Source organism: Hordeum vulgare, chromosome 3H (assembly GCF_904849725.1).
Source record: "Hordeum vulgare subsp. vulgare chromosome 3H, MorexV3_pseudomolecules_assembly, whole genome shotgun sequence".
Taxonomy (NCBI): Eukaryota; Viridiplantae; Streptophyta; class Magnoliopsida; order Poales; family Poaceae; genus Hordeum; species Hordeum vulgare.
In genome coordinates, this window is record NC_058520.1 from 305,193,286 (window position 1) to 305,210,208 (window position 16,923).

A 16,923-nucleotide genomic window follows, 5' to 3' on the forward strand; every position below is an offset into this window, starting at 1 on the left:
CTCGGTCTTCCTACCAACTAATGTTGATACAATTTTAGCTATACCTTTGAGCACGAGACCGATAGCAGATTTATGGGCTTACTCGCAGGAAAGAACTGGCATATTCACGGTCAGTTCGGCATATAATATGGTGATCAATACAAGGGAGAACAGAGAGAACAAGACCGATGAAACATTTGGGGCTTCCAGGACACTAAAAGGCAAAGAATGGACAGATCTATGGCACACCAAATTCCCTTCCAAACTCAAAGTTTTCCTATGGAAGTTGGCCAGGAATTCGGTGTCGTCAATGGATTTGTTGCACCACCGTAACATGGCTACGACCCATCTATGTGCTCTATGTGGCCAAGAGGACTCCTGAAGGCATGCGCTCATGGAATGCACCATGTCAAGGTGCATTTGGGCTCTTTCAGAAGAGACCTTGGTTGAAAAACTCAGTCAAAATAACGAGCCCAATGCCAAGAACTGGATTTTTATGATGCACGAACAGTTGACACAAAAACAGTACACCTTACTGGTGGTCACTTTGTGGACGGTATGCAGAGCTAGAAGGAAGGTGATTTATGAGGATATCTTTCAAAGCCCCCAATCGGTAAATCAATTCATACTATCCTACATCACCGATCTTACTTTGACACAGAGTAACGGACCTTCCTCACCGCCACAAGCAGTGCAGCAGACGAGGGGATGGAAATGTCCTCCGGAGTCTTATCTAAAGATCAATGTAGATGCAGCTGTATCCCAAAACGGCATGAGGGGGGTGGCAACAACTATCTGTCGCAACCGTGATGGTCTTTTCCAAGAAGCTTCAGCGATGATTATCAAGGGCATAGGTGATGCACCCACACTCGAAGCTCTGGCGATACGGGAGGCCCTTGCCCTTGCTAATGATCTATACATACAGCGTATACATATTGCTTCTGACTGCAAGATGGTGGTAGAAGATATCAAGGACAAGAAGCCTACAAAATACGATGCAATTTTACATGAAATAATAGAACACAAAGCTTCTTTTGAGGCATGCAACATAATGCATGAATATAGGAGCTCGAATGTCGAGGCTCACAATTTAGCGGAACATGTTATGAGGTCAGGGGAAGGCCGTCATGTCTGGCTAGGCAACCCCGGAAATTTATCTATTGTACCTTTGAACATTGATCAATAAAGTTTTGCGAGATTGTCTCAAAAAATCTATACCTTTCTATAGACACCACGCTCCTCTATGCACATCCCTATAATGTCAAGAAAATAACCACGACAACCAACTACCCCTTAATAAGGCATCACTATATGTGTGTTTCTCCCTTGATAATGACTGAGCTGAACCAGTTATCTTACAAACAACACGGTGGTGATATGACCAGTAATACGTGTGACCACGCAAATCATTGTGGTTGAATGGTTGTGGTATAGGGTGCAGCTGAGCCTCGGCCCGCAAACAGATTTCCGCTTGTCCATCCCACGGTTGAATTATTAGTTACTCTATATATGAGATATCACTAAAATATAGAAGAGATAATATAGACAAGAATAGGCCACAATATTTAACAATCATCTCACTAGTAATATTTCATCCAGATGGAGAAGCTCGAGTGAAACTTGCGTGTCTCAGCACAACGAACAGGTCATAACGTTACACGTGTGCAACTTGAATTTTTCGTATCCTGTAGACTGGCGGAGATCAAAACAGGTCGTTTGCACAACAATATAGGTAGACAGCATCCTTCATGCTTAGCAGTGGTGGGGAGGTCGTCGTTCTTTTCAATTGCAAGATAGTGCGTCAAGATCACGTGATGCGTGTTCTAGCCTAATCGTTGTTGGATTTCTCCCTGTTACCAAAATGGTAGCTGCTTCTAGAATCGCGCGACTCTGCATTCTAGATCTTGTGGACACTGTACCCAGCTTCTTCAGTATTCAAGCTGTCGTTCCAGCTCTGAAACTCTGACCCTCCGAACTGTATTTCCTTAATGCCCAGATGACTGCAGAGAACCAAACAAACCCGGATAAGATTGAATTTTTCTTGCAAATAGGAATACCGTAACAAAAACATGAGAAAATGGAGAGAAACTGCGAAGGTAGCAGTGTCATTCTGGCATTGTACTACCCAGGGAACTAGCAGTCAGGCAGATTCATTTTAACGTATGAAATCAAACAAGAACTAGACACCTACTTGTCATTTCAGGTGGTAAAGAAGCAAATCAATTAATATACATTCCTTTCAGGTGGTGTATGCCGTTTTCTTCCAAAGGCAGTTCAGCATAGCGCTCACATAGATCGCTTGCAGGCAGTCAAGCACAAAATAATCGAAGACCAGAATGTTATCAAAATTTGCTGCAGCTTTGAAAATTTTACAAGTTCTGCAACTAACTGCACTTCAATTTGGATGTGTTTTCCGGAGAGTGAAAATGTTATTGCTGGTAAATTTAAAACCATACAATGTCTAAGAACTACTTACCTACAAAGTAGAAATAGCAATTGCTTCACTTTAAAGAAACAAGGAATATAAAGATCAATTCGTTGCAGCAGACCATTGTAAATGGAAGTGTGGGACATAAATGATTGTGGACCTAAGTGGTTCACTTAAACACGTTTCGGGTGCGCATTTCTTGAGTTCATGGACTTAAGTGTTCCTTCACCACTAGTTTATGGACTAATGTTACCTTTTACACAAAAAACATTGCAGTGTCATCTGTAACAGGCTGTAAAGACCCTACACACATAACTAGGAAAGAACTAGTGCCTTCCGTTCCATTTTAATTTCATCAACAGATGCTACACCATAATTCCAAATTAATACTATTTCTCAGACATGATTTTCATGAGGCATGCAAAATAGAAAAACAGAGGGAATACATATTATGTGAAGTATATCTAAGGATCCAACTGCATCATCCTAGTGTTCAGATCCTAATGAACTGAGAGTAGCAGTATACAGCAAAAATGATAAAATAGCAACAAGTGTTTCCTCAAAATAAAATGAAGTTGAGGTTCAGATTCTCACTCCGAATTTATGGTGGCTAATGAATTAAGCAGGACGTCCAAAAGCAATGGATCTTGAATACCAATGTCCACCCTGAGGAGATCAATAAGATCAAAGCAAAGAGTCATGGCTGATGTCAAATGCAACTACATCTTGAACAAGTACAAGATGCATAATATTTTCTGTTTGAAAGATCTATCTTAATTGAAGGGACTAGATATTTCTGACTCAAGCAGCCACATAAGCCTGAGAAAAACAATATCGGTGTTCCTGTAGATGTTGCACAAAGGTATAGTATATTAGTATGATAAATGTCATTTAATGAAGATGTTGCACAAAGGTATAGTTTAGTGTTCCAGTAGATGTTGCACAAATGTATACCATGTTAGTATGATAAATGGATAGTCCATACAGTTTAGATGCTTGTCATGAGTGGAAGTAGTAACAATTTCAGTCAGAGTTTGGACGTCGTAGTAACTGATTTTACATACATGCAAGAAGTCATGGCAGGCTTATTGCACCAACAAATTTGCTCACAAGTCCGAGGTTGCACCAACTAATTTCTGAAAATTAAACCCAGATTTGATGGTCTTTATGTTGCAAATGCTCTGGTTGCATGCAATGTTATACTTTGCAAAATCTTGCTTATACAAATAACTGATAATGTCATTAAACAAAAAATGTTGTGAGGTCAGATAGAACAATCATGAAATCGGACTGTGGAATGACAACCTTGTTCAAAGTACCCTACCATAAGTCACATGCCAACATGATTTTTTTTACAATCAACTGTTTGTAATAAGGGCTAGAGAAAGAATCCACACCAGACACGTGCTAGGTTCTCTTGAATCTCTAGATCACCGATGTTGTAAAAGGATGTTGGGGTGGCGTTTGCTGCTTTAAGAGCATCATAAGTTGGTCTTTTACAATCTAAACTCAACTGTGACAGCTGCAAAGAAACAGTAGTTTCTTACTGCAAAGTAGGAAAGTCCAATTGAAGAACTGAAGTGACCACAATATGCAAGATAATAGCAGATGTTAGGTGTTACATTCCTTTTATGTCAGCCATTTCAGCAAACACCACAGGATAGTGAAAGTGAACACTATGAATTAGCTGTGTGGTGAGCCACGTAAGGTCTTTTACCAGTTTCAAAATGACAATGTACCATAATTAGCTGATATAAGGATTATCATACCATGGTATCATCATAGTTGAAGTATATGAGCAAGAAAACAAAGGATTTGCCCTCTACAAACTTCAGAAGGGGCCATACATCCGGTGCAATAAGTATACCTGCATATTCATGGAATTGCACCCACCAAGGCGTCCAAGTATATGCCATGATCGCAGAGCCTGCAAGCACAATAAAAAGGAAAAATGCAACATCATTTGAATATAGTAACTGCTACGTAAAGCATCACGAGTAATTTATTTTGAAGGAAAAACAAAAGAACTCACATCACAAATTAATTTCACATCTTTTGGCAATAGAGCATTGTGGAACTCAAACCATATATATGAATTGGAGAAATCAAACCTAGCACGGGCAAGAAAAAACACAAATTAATTACAGTAGCAAATGATCCTGAATACATCTTGTACACATGGTGCATGTATGAGAGTATGGAAGAAAACAGCGCTGATGTCCTTAGTCAAAAAAAAGGAAAAAAAAACCTTGCACCTAGCACCAAAGTTGTGCTCGCATCGCTCTCCAAGGGGGCGGCACGTGCGAACCCTAGATGCCGTTCTCCTCCTCAACCTCCGGCCTTGGCCGCTGATGGGCCGACGGGGAAAGCCCGGCTCATCGGATGGCAGCGGCAAGGTGACCTCCCCTCGCATGTGGCATGTCGCCCTGGCCGGCTCAGCTTGCTCGTGGCATGGTGGCAGAAGCCAGCGCGACGGTGGGCCGTCAATCTTTTGGCGGGCTGCTCGTCAGCGTGACGAGGTCGAGTGCCGCTGACCATGGGGCAATCCGGCTCGCACTGGATTTAGGCCCCGGTGCCTACATCTGACGCTCACGATGACAGTTGTCGTGCTTGTGGGGATGACAGTACCCAGTGTGGTGGTGGGTGCTCACCTGTAGCGCCCTGATTCGAGGCGGTGGCCCCTGATGGTGCTCGGGCTATGTGTGCTCACTGGTTGGCGCATGGCGAATCTGGGCCACCATGTCATGCTTCCTTGGTTGTGGTGGCGCTTGTTGAGCGCGTGAGGTCGGAGGTCTTCAATGGGCGGTGTGGTGGTGGTAGGTTGGTGTGTGTTAAGCTTCATGCACTAGACAACGCAACCAAAAGTCCGAACTAATGAAAAGGGCTAGTGCAATCCACATATACTGTAACACCCCCTCTCACGTGTGACAGGGAAGACAAGTCAACACGTGCAACCGGAAAAGAGCGACAGCGCGCGAAACTCACGTATGACACAAAGGGGGGCTACCAGCAATTTTTAAATAAATTACGAAAGCCAAGACTTGAACTCAAGACCTTAGCTCTGAAACCATGTTAAGCTTCATGCACTAGCCAACTCAACCAAAAATTCAAACTAATGGAAAGGGCTAGTGCAATCCACATATACTGTAACAGTGTGGACGGCATGTGCCAGGCTTGGAATAGGGTGGCTGCCAGCAAAAGGATGGCTCATATTGGTCGGCCTGACAACGGTGTCGCCGGTGCCGTCACCTTCCTGAAGGCATGCGCCACTTGAGGCCGTGGCTGCTATTCTTCTCGGTTGGCATCGTTTTGATGCGGTCTAGAGGTATCAGAGTCTTCCATCTGCGATCAAGGTGGTAGATGTGCATGTTTTTCTTAAAACAGCCAACGGTTGGATCTCCACCTGAAAATGATCTCATTTTAAAAAGAGATTAATCCAATTTATAAGAGAAACTGGATTGAAAACCTAACAGATCGACGGTGAGTGTGCATGGTGAAGCAATCCAGATGTGGACTCGGCTCCGTGATGGCCTTCGGTGTGGACTCGGTCGCTCCTTGCCCTTCGCTGCGCCAATAGCCTCGAGGCTTCAGGATTTGGTCTGGTAGATTGGAGCTCTTTGTATACAGCTGTGGTGTTCCTATGCAACCTTTAAGGACAATGGAGAGGATAGGCCTCCGTTTCCTTCTTTTTGGCGCTTGCCGTCTCAGTCTCGCTTGCCGTCTCAGTCTCGGTGTAGTTCTTCTTAAAAGTAGGCAAATATTTGTAATTTTCATCGATTAAGAAGAAGAGAGTTGTCTGGTTAATTAGAGGAAAATCGGACGAAAACCTAGATTACAAACCACACACAGGCACCGTTGGACAACCTGGCCACTCACAAGATCACGACACAATCGGATCATCGGCATCATCCATCACACATGATCTTTTAGGCTTGTGATTGCCTGTTGTAGTCATTTATCTTGTATTCTTCACTTCTCTTAACGGAAAGGAAGCAAAAGAACTCATATTTCTCGAGAAACAACCTATGGTTGGATGGTTAGGACTTAGGAGGGCAGTGATACCTTGAGCCCACCAGGTATAAAACCCTAGGTTTGACGCTTTGGTGTCTCATAAAGGCGGAATATTCTTTCAGTGAAAGGCGATGTTCCCGTAGAGAGATAGGCGGTTGTGGTGGAAAGAACTCGTGTTTCTTCGATGAAGTTTACCCTCTTTTTGGGCCGGCAAGAATAATGAGATACAACTCAGAATAGTGCTCTTTACTATATATAAATATAAAGAGTAGGCGTAGTTGAAAGTCAGAAATTACTTATTGCTGCTGTCTTTCGTCCAAAAAAAGAGAGTATGGAAGACATGATTACTTGTTGAAAACGACATTCATGGGATTGGGCGAGCCGGTCTTGGCCTGCACGATCTTGTGCCGCTTCTTCTTTATCCTCTCCTCCATCTACCCAATCAAAGAAACAGACCCATCATTAGAAGGAGGACAAGCCAAAGAAGAAGGGGTGGAGAGGAGAAAAGAATCAGTGCTCACACGGGACTGGGCTTTCTTGGGATCGTCGAAGTAGTCCCCCATAATGTCCGCGATCTCGGGGTCGTGGTCGTGGTCATCCTCTGTGTGCTGCCCCCGCCTCGGGAGCCCCTCCTCCTGGAGTTCCTTCCACTCCTGCTCCTCCTCTTCTGTAGCCGTTGCGTGTACCGTTTCCCCTGCGCTTCGGCGGGCGACGAGGCGGGAGGAGGGCCTGAGCCCAGGGAGGATCCGTGTTCGCGGAGTCGCTGTCGCGGTTGGGAGCGGTAGCGGTAGCGCGGAGACGGTGAGGTAGCCGCCGAGGAGGGTGGGGAGCATCCTGGTGCGGCCGGGCTTATTTGCTGGCTGCTGATACCCTGCTGGTGGTGCTGAGGAGATTGAGAGGCGCGTGTTCCGACCTCTAGGCCAGCCGCGCCGCCGGGATGAACGGGGCGGCACGTCGGAGGTTGAGGAACCAAGACTGGGACTCGGGAGGGAGCGTAGCAGTGTATAGTGGATGAGGAAACGAAGAAGAGAGACGGGGCCAATACGGGATGCGACCTAGGGAAGCCGGCGGGCCGATCTACACCAAAGCTAGCCAAACGGACCGGGCTAATCAGGCCAGCCCGCGAGCATGCGGCACTGTCTGTCATGGACCAGGCACGGCACAGGTTAAACAAGGAGCTCCTACCTGCCGATCACTGCGGCAGGCAGCCCTGCGCCGCACAGGGGAAGCCCCGACTGGGCCGGCCCAGTTTTGTTTCTATTTTTCTGTTATTTTTTTCCTTCTCTGTCTTATTTTCTTTTTTTGGTTCGTTTATTCTTCCATTTTTTGTACTTGAACATAAAAAAAGATTAGAACTTTAATATTTTTTTAAAAAATCGTGAACAATTTTCTAAAGCACAAACATTTTTTAAATCATGAGAAACAAAATTCAAAAAAAAACAATTTTTAAAAACCCAGAACAAATTTGAAAACATGAACGAAATTTTCAACCACGAGCATTTTTAAAATTTTGAGAACAAATTTTGAAACCAAGAACAATTTTCAAAAAAGTGAACAAATTTGGAAGCATGAACAATTTTTTTAAAAACGAACATTTTTTTAATCTTGAGAACAAAATTTAGAAAAGGTTTGAGAAACCCCGAACAAATTTGAAAGCACGGACAAAGTTTTAAAGCACGAACAGTTTTTGAATTTTGAAACTGAGTACAGTTCTTTTTTTAAAAGTGAAAAAAATTTGGAAGGGTGATTTTTTCTAAAGCACGAATATTTTTTGAATCTTGAGAACAAAAATATGAAAAGGAGAACAATTTTGAAAAAGCCCGAACAAATGTGAAAGCGTGAAAAAAATTCAAAATTTTAGAGCTTTTTTTGCTTTTTGATAACAATTTTTGAAAGCGAGAACAATTTAATAAAACATGAACAAATTAGGAAGCGCAAACACTTTTTTAGATACACGAATATTTCTTGAATCTTCGGAAGAAATTTTTCAAAACAAGAACTTTTTTTAAAACCCTAGAAAAATTTGAAAGAGCGGATAACTTTTAAAGAACAAATAATTTTTGAATTTTGGGAACAAATTTTGAAACCGAGATCAATTTTAGAAAAACGAGAACGAATTTGGAAGCGCGATTTTTTAAAAATCCACAAAAAAAATTGGAAAACAAAAATAATTTCTTAGTCTATAAATAAATTTGAAAAGGGGAATATTTTTGTTGTAAGAAAGAACATTTATTGAAATTTTTGAAATTCTTTTGAGACGGGAACATTTTTTGAACTAATGTACACTTTTTAAAACATGAACATTTTTAACTTACCTACATTTTCTGAAACGGCAACTATTTTAAGAAAATTAAGAATAATTTTTAAACTTCCTGAACATTTTAAAATCATGAATAATTTTAGAATTGCAAACAAAATTTGAATAAGTTTTCAATTTGTGAACTAATTTTCAAAAAAGAGAAACATTTTTCATAAAATAGGAACATTTTGTATTAAAATGTGAAAAGAAGAACATTTTTTTTTAAATTGCGAACAATTTATGAAAAAGGGAACATTTTTTGAAAAATCAGGCAGTTTTTCAAATACAAGAACAATTTTTGAAACACAAACATTTTTCAAAAGATGAACATTTTGGAAGAAGGAACATTTTTTGAAGCACGGACATTTAAATATAAACTGTGAATACGAGAACATTTTTTGAAATTTAAAATGAAAATTATAAAATGTCAAATAGAAAAATAGAAAAAGGAAGAAGGAACAAAAGTGAAGGAAAGAATTAAATAGGAAACGATAATAGTTTTTTGGAAAAAAGAACATTTTCTCAAGAAAAAAAAACTTTCTAAAAATGGCTAACATTTTTTGAAAATGTCGGACATTTTTCTAAAATCCCGAACATTTTTGGAAGTTAGGAAGGTTTTTGAAAAACGGAAAATATTTGAAGTTTGGAACATTTTGTGAATTTTAAGAAAAAAATTAAAACATAAACATAGGATAAAAAATAACCATAAAAATGAAGAAAAACAAAAAAAAGGAAAAAAAGATGCAAACGAAAGATAAAAAAAGACAAAACAAATGATGCAGAAACAAGAACTGGCTGCAGAGTGAGATGGGCCGGCCCAGTTTGTGGCGCCCCTTGCGTTTGCCCAGCATCAAATAGTGTTTTCCGGTTAAACAGGGGAAATGCTATTCGCCGTACGTTGCGGCAAATTGTTAGGGGTTCGTACACAAAAAGAGCGGGTCAGGGATGATCTCGGCCAGCCCATTACGGTTGCGGGGATTCCAGTTTCGGAAACTTTCTAGAATTTTGCAGTCAGTTTTTTCGGGTTTTCAAAACTTTCTAGAAGATTCCCTGAATCTGTTTTTCTTCATTTTCGTATTATATTTTTCCGTTTTATTTTTTCTTTTTTCTTTTTTCTTTTCAGTTTCTTTTTTCTGTTTCAGTCTTAAAAGTATTTTGGATTTTCAAAAAATGTTCCGGAATTTTTTTAAAATGTTTTCGAATTTCAAAAAATGTTCCATAATTTAAAACAATGTTTCGAAATTTGAAACAATGCTCCGAAATTTGAAAATATGTTCGCGTTTCCAAAATTTATTCTGGAATTGGAAAAATGTTCCCGTCACAAAACTATTCATCATTATTTTCGAAAACTATTTTGGTTTTTGAAATGTTTTTGTTTTTTTTTAAAAGCGCAAAATTTGAAAATATGCGCATTTCTTAATTTTCAAAAAATGTTCTTTATTTTCGAAATTTGTTCTCAAAATGCAAAAGAAATTTAAATTTTCAAAATTTGTTCATGTTTATGAAGCTCTTCAGGATTTTTGAAAATGGTTCTCATTTTTCAAAATTTGTTCTCAAGATTTAAAGAATGGTCGTGCTTTCAAAACTTGTTCACGCTTTAAAATTTTGTTCGTAGTCCCAAATTTGTTAAGGTTTTTTCAAAATTATTTTGGTTTAAAATTTTGTTCTCAAGATTCAAAAATTGTTCGTCTTTTAAAAATTCTTCGCGTTTTCAAATTTGTTCCATGTTTTAAAAAGCGTTCATGTTTACAAAAAATGATTTAAGAAACTCAATGTTTTTCATTTTGATAAAAAAGAAAAAAAGGAAACCAAGAAGAAAAACGAACAAAAAAGAAAAAAATAAACAAAAAAGGAAAAAAGAAGCTACAGTGTCGCGTGCCTAATGGGTCGGCCCACTCGGGGGTCGCCGTGTGTGTGGGAGGGACTCCCTCCCAGAGCGAGGAGCAGGTAGGAGTTCTCGTTAAACAGGTCGTACCCGAACACGACATGTTTGGTGCCCAACACACGACATGTTTGGGACCGTGTTTGGACCTGCAGGCTGGGCACATAGTGTCACGCCCAAGAAGCGACCATATCCTCAATTTGGCACGAGGGCCTCGTCAGGGATAGAAGCGCATCTCGTCGTGTCGCAAGAATGGATATCGTTACAAATACATGTACTGAAAATGAGAGATATATAAATAGAGTTGGCTTACACTCGCCACAAGCTACATCAGAGTCACATCAGTACATTACAAAATCATGAAGAGTAAGAGCAGGGTCCGACTACGGACGAAAACAAACGACAAAAGAAGAACGACGTCCATCCTTGCTATCCCAGGCTGCCGGCCTGGAACCCGTCCTAGATCGAAGAAGAAGAAGAAGATGAAGAAGCAACTCCAAATGAACAATCAACGCGCTCACGTCGAGTAACCTTTACCTGTACCTGCAACTGGTGTTGTAGTAATCTGTGAGCCACAGGGGACTCAGCAATCTCATTTCCAAAGGTATCAAGACTAGCAAAGCTTGTTAGGTGAGGCATGGTTAAGTAGTGAGGTTGCAGCAGCGACTAAGCACATATTTGGTGGCTAACTTACGAGTACAGGAAATAAGAGGGGGGTGATCTACGCATAACGGACGTCACTACAGATGATCAAATGAATGATCCTGAACACCTACCTGCGTCAGACATAACCCCACCGTGTCCTCGATCGGAGAAGGAACTCACGAAAGAGACAGTCACGGTTACGCAACAGTTGGCATATTTTATTTAATTAACTTCAAGTTATCTAGAACCAGTGTTAAACAAAGCTTCCACGTTGCCACATAACCGCGGACACGGCTTTCCGAAAGATTTAACCCTGCAGGGGTGCTCCAACTAGTCCATCACAAATTACCACAAGCCGCATAGAAATCCTCAATCACGAAGCTCGCGATCTCGTCGGATTCCCTAGTGGAAAACCTCAACTCTGAGATTACCCAAAGCATCACCGGAATCCCGATGCACAAGATATCTCGTCAAAGGTAAAACAAATCCAGCAAGGCCGCCCGACGTGTCAACGATCCCGATAGGAGTCGCGTACCTCGTTCTCAGGACACGGCGGATGAGCTAGACGTCGGGATCGCTAAACCTCTGGGTGACCGGAGGGGCGCCGGACATCGCTCAGGTGGGACCAACACTCATGAGGAGCACTGGCCCGGGGGTTGATTAAATTATCCTCGGGGTCCGGAAAGTCCCTATGCAATTTTATTAGGTGTTTAGGCAAATGTAGTACCAAAGTTGGGCCTTGCCAGACCAGCTTTAATCTAAAACGAATTATCAAGGGGGTCCCCATAACAACCCCGATCGTGTTAGGAGCGCTCATTTATGGAACATAACACCGGTAGTCGAATCTAAGGGGGCAAAGGTGGAACAAAACACCAGGCTAGAAAGGCCGAGCCTTCCACCTTTTACCAGGTATATAGGTGCATTAAAATAGAAAGCATAAAATATGGTGATATAACAAGGAACCAATGCTTTGCATGGAAGCAATGCACCTGCAACTAGCAACGCTATCAACAGGGTTAAGCAAGCAGTAACATAGCCAATCAGTGGTTTGCTAGGGTGAACAGGTTGATGGTTTCATGGCATTGTAGGGAGGCTGATATTTAACAGGTGGTAGGCAACGAGACGTAAACGATAGCAACGGTAAAACTAGCATGGCAATGATAGTAATGGTATCTGGGGAAATGATCATCTTGCCTGAGATCCCGCTTGGAAGAAGAATGACTCCGCGAAGCAGACGAACCGACGTAGTCGAACGGGTCCTCACATCTGACACGATTGCGGAACTCTATCGAGACGGGAAAACCGGAAACAAGCATCAACACACGATATTCACCACACGATGCACAACACATATGATGCATGAGCTACTGAATACACGCAATTCACGGCATGACAAATCACACAATCAAACACTACACCTTAAGTGAAGTTCAATATGCACGAGTTGCATATTGACGAAACTCCACGTTAATTATTTAGTTCACTCCCGGTTATCTACTCGGCAATATTAGGGTTGTCAAACATGCAAGAGGTGAAGCGGAAATTAATCTACCTATCTAGACATTTTAAATGAGGTCGGAAATGACATATAGCATCTCCGAGACGACCTCATATGTTAATTTATAATTCTGTCCAGATTTGAACTAATGCATTTAATTAGTTGTTAAACAGAAAAATAAATAGGTTCACGTGATTCTACACGTCATGGCAAGCAACCTACACGTAAAGAACATCTCCAACGGAGCTACGGATCAAAAGTTACAAGCACCGCAAGATATGATGACATGAATGCCAAATGTGTGCAACGGCAGCTACGAGCACTTCAACACATACAAACAGCAAGAGAAAATGAAACTACACAAGATTCTAAGCAAGTTTCATGTAGGACACGATCAAAACGGAGCTACGGTTCGAAAACTACGAGCAAAACGAGAAAACACTACAATCTGCCAAAAACAGCCACATAGCACTTTCTACGCCCCACAACTACGGCTACACAACTCCGATAAACTCAAGCAAGGCATGGCATGAAAGAGGGCAAAAAGCACAACTACAATCAACTAACAACATCTAGCATGGCAGCACGGAGCACTAGGAAAAGAAGACACAAAATGGCATCTCACGCACTATTTCAGACTTAGTGAAAATAACACCTTCTGAAAGTGCACTTTTCAGCCTGAAGCAATATTGACAGCAGAAAAACCTATAGCTACAGGAATCCAAATGGCATGAAACTTCACAGCATGCTAAAGAAACATAAGGGGTACAAATAACTCCATTGGACCAACCCCAAAAGAGCTACATATCACAAGATGCAAGCAAGACAAGACAGCAACAAAATATAACAGATCTCAGACTTAGAAATATTTCAGCTCCTCTAAAACAGCACTATTCAAGCAACTTGAGGGCCGTCAAACAACACCTAAACATGCATTTCTATTGCAACCAAAAATACCAGAGGCTATACAAAACATCCGAGATCAACTCTCTAGTTGACAACTAATTCAAACGAGGCACGGAATAAAATCTACGAATTAAACAAAAGGGCATCACGGCAAAATATCTCGCGAACTAACTTCCTCAAAAGCTAAAACTAATTGCACAGAAAAATCCCTGGGATTTTTCTACCCCGAAAACATATATAATATGTGGGGTTTGCAACACAAAATAAAGACACACAATAATGCGAGAAAATACCTCTAAATGGGAAAATAAACTACCGGCAAAACCCTACACGGAAAAATACGAGTGGCCGCTCTAAAATACGTAGAAATATGGTCCCTAAAACATGGACATTAAATCTATGGCATACGGGCAGTCCGGACACGCGTGAAAAATAACTACGGATCGGAACCTATTGTAACAGCACGCAAAACAAAGCATTAGGCAACCTAAACAGCGTTAAACAATTATGCATGTTGGATAAACGTATTCTACTCGCGAAGCTACCCCAAAACGATATATAACACGCGTCGTTCCGATCTACGGTTTAGAAACTACGGACGTTCTAAGATATACCTATTTTCCGGAGTATAAACAATTCCGAAAACAACCTAAAATGCCTAATGGGCCGAACAGGCGCAAAATAGCTAAATCACGCACAAGGCGCTGGTGAGAGGGCTCACCTCAGGCCGAATTGGACCGGCCTGGAGAGGCGAACTGGGCCGGCCTCGAGCTGCTGGGGAGGCTGGGCCGGCGCGGGGCCCACGCGCGGGGTCAACGGCGCGGCGGCTCCTCCCGTCGCCCGCTGGAGCGAGGCCAGGCCATGGCGGCGGCGCGGCAGCGCAGGGCGGCGGCGGCTGGCGGCGGTGGCCTCGGGCGCGGCGCGGCAGCGCAGGGCGGCGGCGGCTGGCGGCGGCGGCCTCGGGCGCGGCGCGGCTGGCGGCGGCGGCCTCGACGCGTGGGACGAGGGCGGCCATGGGAGCCCCCGGGAGAGCTGTGGGAGGAGGCAGGAGGGGCGTCGGCCGTTGGATCTTCGATCCGACGGTCGAGATCTGAGGAGAGGGGATCAGATCTGAGAGGAGAGAGAGAGGGGATTAGGGTTGGGCACGGTTTTCGAGGCAGAGGGGGGCTGGCTGCCTAATTTTTTAGGAGGGGGTCTATATATAGGCGAACGGGGGCTCGGTTAACCAAAATTGCGATCCGGATCCAACCGCGGGGTCGGATTCGGACGATTCCGAACACGGGTAAGGGTACGCGGCCGTGTAGAGGGGTTTACCGTAGACGAGGGGGAAAACGGGCGGCGCGGCACGGTTTTAAAAACACCGACAGACGTCCGACGATATACCGAATACGGTGCCGCTACGGGCGACCGTTCGGGTACCAGACGGTCTCCGATCATGACGAAATTCGACGGGCGGCCTCGCTATAACTAATTGCGACCGCGTGCCAAGTTTCACCTCGATTAGAGAGAGTTTTAAACGCGCTTTTAAAACAGGGTTTCGACGGTGCCGCGGGCGCGTGCGTGTGCGGTCGGACTCAGAACGGACGACGACGAGAACCGGCAACTCCTAACGAATGCAAGTTTTGAAAACGGGCGGCAACGGAGATGCCGATGCAATGCAGATGATGCGCATGATGCGATGATGATGCGACAAATAAAATAAATGACATGACGAAAACGGAAAGAGAGGGGAATCTTCTGGAACGTTGGTCTCGGGCTGTCACAACACTCCTACACTACAAGAGGATCTCGCCCCGAGATCCAGGAATGAAAGGGGAAGAGGATGAGAAAGAACAAGAGGTAAAAACTTAGTCGCTTCTTTGACAAACGAGTGAAACCAACAATCCTTGAAGGTTGCAAATAGATGAGGACTGATATGAGAGAGAAGCCAGAATTCACGGAAAATTTCGGCAGCACTTCGGTAGGAAAATGGGACAAAATATTCGAAAAGGTGGAAGAAATAGACAATATTCATAACAAACAACTAAATATAACAAGGGAACACCATGATCTTGGTAGAACAACATAATTGACCCAAAAGAGCAACATCACAATGCCTCCGGAACAATAGAATATGAACTAGCTCAAGCAGAAGAAGAGAATGAAGAAAAGAATGCCAATTATCATCACAATAGAATTTAAGAGCCTCCAGATAGAAGGATAGACGGAGTAGTTGGAAAACCAACAACGAAAAGGACAATATAGTAGTGGGCTTATGAAAATCACCTCAACAAACATGAGGTGACCACCAACCACTAAAAAGGAACAAGGACAGATGAAAGCAAAGGATATGAAAACTTCTTACACCGAGAGGATACATTGAGAACTGGGATTAATGACAAGCATCATGATAGCACAATCCATAGGAAAAGCTTTAGGTGAAATCCAAACGAAGATAGCTCAATGAAGAAATCATGGTTGCAGATATCTCATGATCAAGGAATTGATGGATCTAATTATCTCATTCTTGAAAGGAAAACTCTTCGAGGCTCCTACACTAACAAGAAGGCTATAATACCACCTCCAAGGATAACGGAATAACAAAAGCACCGAAAATGGAAGAGAAAGAATACTTGAGGTATTCCAACAGAATCTTGAAGAACGCAAGAGAATGAATCACATCCTTGATGAACCACGAAGAAGGACCTCCGTATACCAATGAACGATGCAGAGATATGAATGTAGAAAAGAATAAGGTTATGACCTTGCCAAGATTTAGATGAAGCTTCACAAAGAGATACTTAAAAGAACTTGGAACTCCGGAAAACAAAGATAGCACACGAGAAAAGAATTGAAACCATGAGCCACTCCGAAAGAAGGATTCAGATTACTTATGAACAAGAATGAGAATTATGTTATGCTTATCCTTCATCAGGTTTAATTGATGACAAGCAGCGGATTTAGCATATCACTTATTCTACTAGAAATGAATCTTGAAGAGACAGAGAGCTAAGCACCACTTGAAGCAAAATTGAAGGAAGCACCGGTAAGAATTCACAATTGAATGGGAACACCACGAATTAATGAAGATACATGAAAATGAAGAGCTCATGAGCCACCTGAGAGAAAACTTGAACAAAGCACCGGATAATCGAGAGACGAATGAAGAGACAACAACGGAGAAGAATTGAGGATGAAAGCTGAAAGCTGAGAACGAAAAAGTCTTCTTAAATGATGGCCTTCGGAGGATCGAGAAATAAAAACAACTCAGAACTGCACCGGATAGCACGAAAGGG

The 16,923-nt window shown here is 42.5% G+C and overlaps 1 protein-coding gene across 1 annotated transcript; it reads right to left on the reverse strand.

Moving 5' to 3' along the window:
• Positions 1-1,543: 1,543 nt before the first annotated feature.
• LOC123443699 lies at positions 1,544-7,453 on the reverse strand. The gene is made up of 7 exons (XM_045120198.1): positions 6,940-7,453; positions 6,767-6,852; positions 4,440-4,518; positions 4,275-4,334; positions 3,805-3,929; positions 3,002-3,073; positions 1,544-1,979 (listed from the first exon to the last, which is right to left on the reverse strand). Exons 1-7 carry the CDS (start codon positions 7,249-7,251, stop codon positions 1,877-1,879), a joined length of 837 nt encoding a protein of 278 aa, XP_044976133.1. The 5' UTR covers positions 7,252-7,453; the 3' UTR covers positions 1,544-1,876.
• Positions 7,454-16,923: the final 9,470 nt, after the last annotated feature.